The 6322-nt window shown below is 34.9% G+C and overlaps 1 protein-coding gene across 1 annotated transcript; it reads right to left on the bottom strand.

The window, feature by feature from the left end:
• Positions 1 to 2428: 2428 nt before the first annotated feature.
• Positions 2429 to 5214, bottom strand: fibinb (fin bud initiation factor b). Its single transcript, XM_056461694.1, has one exon. It carries the CDS (start codon positions 4938 to 4940, stop codon positions 4308 to 4310), a length of 633 nt encoding a protein of 210 aa, XP_056317669.1. The 5' UTR covers positions 4941 to 5214; the 3' UTR covers positions 2429 to 4307.
• Positions 5215 to 6322: the final 1108 nt, after the last annotated feature.

Genomic DNA, 6322 nt, shown 5'->3' with positions numbered 1-6322 from the left:
TAGATATCACACTGTTTAAAGCATGTAAAATTATGGCCATACACAATAATAAAATGGAATGTACCTATACTTATACCAAAACGTTCTAGGAACAAATTTTAACCCATGTGTGCTGTTGGGGATGTTTTCATCTACTCTGGGGTGATTTTGAGGATTAATTTGGCCACAACTTTACTTGTGTTTCAGCAAATGGAATAATTTTTAATTAAAAAATGAAAAAAAAACAAAAAAAATCAACAATACGCTCTGGGCAAATTTACTACCCTTTATGTTGGTGGCAGTTTTTGCCCCATTGACATCCATTATAATGGCATTTTTATTGCAAAACCATGACACCATATTATCCGGCATACATAGCCAAGCAATTCAAGTTTAATACACAACACACCTTTCAAAATTAAAATTTAGAGTCTTTAAAGTTTTAGTATTTTATTATGTTAAGAATATTTATATATATAATAATATTCTAGTATATAATAAAAAATTCATAATATAAATATATACAGTAATATATATATATATATATATATATATATATATATATATATATATATATATATATATATATATATATATATATATATATATATTCAGTGCTCAGCGTAAATGAGTATGCCCCAGTTTAAAAATGCATGTTTTTATCCATTTCTAAGTGAATATTATGGTGCATTTTACAGAACACCTTTAGAATTAGAAGATAATATATTTATATTCATGTGAAATATTGTACAAAAAATAGATATATGTATATATAATATATACAGTTGAAGTCAGAATTATTAGCCCTCTTTTGATTTCCCAAATGATGTTTACAGAGCAAGGAAATTTTCACAGTATGTCTGATAATATTTTTTTCTTCTGGAGAAAGTCTTGTTTGTTTTATTTAGGCTAGAATAAAGTTTTTAATTAAAAAAAAAAAACATTTTTAGGGACAAAATTATAAGCCCCTTTAAGCTATATTATTTTCGATAGTCTACAAAACAATCCATCGTTATACAATAACTTGCCTAATTACCCTAACCTGCCTAGTTAACCTAATTAACCTAGTTAAGCCTTTAAATGTCACTTTAAGCTGTATTGAAGTGTCTTGAAAAATATTTTGTCAAATATAATTTACTGTCATCATGGCAAAGATAAAATAAATCAGTAATTATGTTTAGAAATGTGTTGAAGAAATCTTTTCTCCGTTAAACAAAAATTGGGGAAAAAAATAAACAGGGGGCCAATAATTCAGGGGGGCTAATAATTCTGACTTCAACTATATATATATATATATATATATATATATATATATATATATATATAACCCAACTTTGTGCATTATCCAGAGAACACCAAGATTGGCAAATTCGCCACTAACGCCCTGTGCTATTTTCAGATGAAAGCAGGTTCAGCTTTCATTGTTGAGCATGTGAAATAGTCTAAAGACACTGTGGAGAATGTTCTGCTGCCTGCAACATCCTCCAGTATAACCGGTTTGGCAGTGGGTCAGTAATGGTGTGGGGTGGCATTTCTTTGGACAGCCGCACAGCCCTCCATGAGCTCGCCAGAGGTAGCCTGACTGCCATTAGGTACCAAGGTGAGATTATCCCCTTGTGAGACTATATGCCAGTGTGGGTTGCCCTGGGTTCCTCCTAATGCAAGACAATGCTAGACCTCATGTGGCTGGAGTGTGTCAGCAGGTCTTGCAAGAAGAAGGCATTGATTCTATGGACTAGCCTGCCCGTTCCCCAGATCTGAATCTAATGAGCACATCTGGGACCACCTGTCTCACTCCTCCCACTAACGCCACATTGCACCACAGACTGTCCAGGAGTTGTCGGATGCTTTAGCCCAGGTCTGGGAGGAGATCCCTCAAGAGACCATCGGCATGTCCAGGCATTGTAGGAAGGTCATACAGGCATGTGGAGGCCACACACTACTGAGCCTCGTTTTGACTTGTTTTAATGACATTACATCAATGTTGAATGAGTTTTGTGTGTGACTTCAAATCCAGACCACAATGGGTTATTAAATTTAATTTCCATTGATAATCTTTCTGTGATTTTTTTTTTTTTTTTTTTTTTTTTTTTTTTTTTTTTTGTCAGCACATTCAACTTTGTAAACAACAAAGTATTGAATAAGAATGTTTTATTCATTCAGATCTAGGATGTGTTATTTTAGTGTTTTTTTATTTATTTATTAAGCCATATTCTGTATTATTTATTTATTTTATTTTATAGTTTTGGGTCTCCCTCATCAGTGTCAGATTCTATATTCAGATATTGAAAACTCTACAGCAAGTTTCAAAACTCTTGTTGACTTGTTTGCATGTTTATGAGTAAAACTCCCACTGTGAGGCCGGTGTCCTGTTTGACCATTTTAACATAAAGCAAAAATGTAATTTAATCCATCCAATTTGTATATGGATTACAGGAAACAAGATGGGTAAATTTATTTAAAACTTTGTTTGCCTTTTATTGCACTCTCTTTCTCGCATACACACACAAACTGTCTTGTAGATTTTTATTACAAAAAGGAATATACAAAACATACATCTCAGGAATGGAACTACACATCACACATTGCTTCAAGTCCAATATTCCTGCCCGCAGTCATCTTGGTTTGTCTGGGTTATGTCAGCCCAGATGGTCCTTTTCCCATAACCTCTCATAGGGTTTCAAGAATACTTAATGCAACACAAACAGTTTTATAAATCGAATGCAGTTAAGCTTTTCCATAAATATAAAAACTCACAGTTGAATATTTTAAAAGCTCATTTTAAAATATATAAATTTCATAGGGCACACAAAAACATAACGTACAAAAAAAGCAAATGTTTTTCTTCCTCCAAGTCTATCATATATAGTAACATTAATGATCATTCCTGTTTTAATACGTTTATGTCATTATCTTGTGGAGGATTGTCAGATTGAATACTTCGATTAGGTACATGCTCTCATAATAATATGAATATGACAGCTAACATTTTGTACAATGAAAACTATATTCCTTCTGTTAAACCGGTGTGAGTTTTCTCTGAAACATTCAAGTAATGCCAATGCAAATGAGCAAATGTTTCCACAAACACAGCCTACATCATTATCTGAGAAAATAACGAGAAACTCAACACTGAATCCCAGTGCTCTGTGTGTCTCCTCTCAGAGGTAAAACTATGTTGGTTAGACTGAGATTCCAGTCATATTATCATGATCTGCAAATGACATTAAAGACTAAGCACTCAATGGCAGTAAGACTGCCAAGTTTGAAGCATTTAATGGCTGTCCATCATGTACGATTGCTGCTATTAAGTGAATACCGGCTTTCATTTATTGCACAATAGCTGCATCATCCTAGTAGCTACAGAGAAAAAAATTATACTCCTAAAAAATGTGTTGTATATTTGTATGTTACTAGTACTCATTTTAAAGCAATCCAATAGTGACTAATATATTTTACATAATATATTTAAATATTATTTGCAGCTACTTACTATTGCAAGTGATTCAATAGCTATGTTTGCTTATACTCCTATCACTTTAAAAAAATCCTGGTTGCCTTTTTAATTTTTTAAGCGGAATCAAATTAACCTTATGAGTCCATTGAACTTTTGTTACTCTGTTAATCTGACTGATGACTAATTGTTCATATAATATTTTAAAATGTTTTTAATGAAAAAAAATTATTCATTGCATTTACTCTGTTTTAGGTTGGTTGTAGACAATTTATATGGGATGAATTTAAACAAACTAATTAAATTTAGTAATGTTCAACTTAATTTGTTCGTTTAAATTCAGCTCATATAAATTGCAGCTTATTTATTGCAGTTTGCAATAAAGCGTTTTTCATACAGTACATTTAACTGGGACATCTATTGACTTCTGATGTGTAGTTCTAGTAACTTGAAAGTGTCCAGTTTCCTGGTATTAACTAACGGTCAACTAATATGCTTCCATTTAATAGACCAGTGCATGCTCTGCAAAAAATAAAGGTATCAAGAACCTTGAAGAGAGTGAATTTTTTTTTTTTTTCTAAGAACCATTTTTTTGTGAAGGACCTTACTGTTGAGTTACTGGGATGATTAATAATACCAACAACTGAGATACTTGTGTGTATTGTACCGAACTTATACAAACAGTACTTGTAAAGTTTAGTTTCGAAACGTTTGGTATAGTTATTCAGAACTTTAACTTGTAGGCTAGTAGAATGGTGGGATTAGTTATTTACTAAAAAACAAGTACAAGTAACATACAATAGAATAGGTACCAATTGGATGGAATGACTGCTTTTCCATTGAGATTCTCGGGCTACATACTAGAGGCAGTTGTCTACACCTTCATATAGTCGTTCTTCAGGCGGCTCAGGCGGGTCCCGTGACTGCGGATGATGAGTGACAGCAGCTCGTGCTTGTCCTTCAGCCCCAGCGAAATGTCCAGCGTCTCCTTCAGCACGTCGCGCGTGTGCACGATCATATTGAGGAAGTCGTCGCTGATCTTGTGCTCCTCTTTCAGCTCGTTTTCCTGGCTCTGTTTGAACTTCACCTCCAGCTCCAGAAGGGATTTCTCGGAGTTGGAAAACGCTTCGCTGATCTGGGTCGTCTCCCGCCTGAGATATTTCCCATAGCTGTCCTCTCCGTCCAGGTCGAAGGAGATGCTCTTCCCAATGCCCTCGAGCACCCGCGCCGCGTCCTCGATGTGCCGCTTGATAATAGTGAAATCGTCCCGGATCACCGAGTCTTGGTCCTCGTCCAGGGTGCATTTGCGATTGTCCGTCATTTTGAAGAGCATCTGACATTTCTCAGGATCATCGTTTTCTTCATAGTAGCCGTCCGGCACGAAATAATGATGAAACGTGCCGTTGGACATCTCTGGATACAGGGGGCCCGCAAAAAAGGCTCCTCCGACACGCATTGAGAGCAGACAGGCTATCAGTAAGAACAGAGGGGAAGCCATCGCACCCATCTCTCTTATCACAATCAATAATAGGCTACCTTAAGCTCTGCTCCACAAACTTCACGCAAACTCTCCAACCCCACGCATGTTCAGGGCGTAAAATGCCGAGCGAAGCCGACAGGAAACAGCTCAAACAAACAGAAGCGTCCTTAGTATGAGATTGCGGTTTCGTTTTCCTGCGTTCTTGGCGAATTCGACATGCGTGAGCCGCATACACGCTCGCCCTGTCCTTCCTCGTGTCTGTTTAAACATCTGGACCGTTCAGACTGTGCGCTAGGTTTAGATAATAATACCCCCGGTCAGACTCTCAAATTACAAGCCCGTCACTCCTTCACTTAAAAGGCAGCACACATAACTGGCAGCATACATTACAGGGGCTGTCATTAAAGGAACATGAGTTTGCACGAGCTTTTAGAGCTTCTGAAAGGTACAAAAGCTTAGAATTAGGCAGGACGTCGAAAGAATTTCAAACCCCTAAAATAAATCAAAGTAATGTCTCCATGTTTGATTCAATTGCTAAACTCATTACAATTCTAATAAAAGGGACAAGATTATAGGTGGGTGTGATTAAGATTATAAAAGGTGCTTTTCACCTAGAAATAAAAATTAGTTGTTCATAAGGTTTCCCAGTACTGGGTTGCAGTTGGAAGAGCATCAGGTGTGTAAAACATATGCTGGATAAGTTAAGGTTCATTCCGCTGTGGCGACCCCTGATGAATAAAGGGACTAAGCTGAAGGAAAATGAATGAATGCATTTACTCAGGCTATTGAAGATGTAGTTTACTTTTTTATTACTACAGCCAAACATCAAAGATGCATTTTAGATGAAACCCTTGTATTTTATGATTCATAAAATACAAGTCAATGGGTAACACCACTTTCTGAGTAAACCAAAGTCATACTGACAAAACAATGTTAATATAGCTCCAAATTATACATCGAATATATATATATATATATATATATATATATATATATATATATATATATATATATATATATATATATATATATATATATATATATATATATTGTATCATTTTGCTTCATAAGACATCAATGTATCATGTGGAGCAACAGGGATTCATTTTATTTTGCTTCTATGGGTTTTGAATCATGCCATGAGGAAGTGTGTTCAAAACAAGAAATATCAAATGCAAAGTTTGGATAAATGCTGAAAATTTTAAATTTGATCATTAGCACTGCAAAAAAGCTAATAAAAATATACAATATTGCATACATTCTAAAACATTCAAATAATTAAATAATTCTCAGTTATTTTATTTCAACTTTTGAGTAAATATGGACAAATGGCCAATGGCCAAAAATGAACTGAAGTTCAAAATTTGGGCTAAACATCCCAGCACATTTTAGAGTACTTTTATTTAATA

The sequence above is a fragment of the Danio aesculapii genome, chromosome 7, assembly GCF_903798145.1.
Source record: "Danio aesculapii chromosome 7, fDanAes4.1, whole genome shotgun sequence".
Taxonomy (NCBI): domain Eukaryota; kingdom Metazoa; phylum Chordata; class Actinopteri; order Cypriniformes; family Danionidae; genus Danio; species Danio aesculapii.
This window is presented reverse-complemented; position numbering and strand designations above follow the sequence as displayed.

Bases quoted from the DNA above. Each gene is read 5' to 3' on its own strand.
- fibinb (XM_056461694.1), bottom strand. From the start codon at position 4,940: ATGGGTGCGATGGCTTCCCCTCTGTTCTTACTGATAGCCTGTCTGCTC.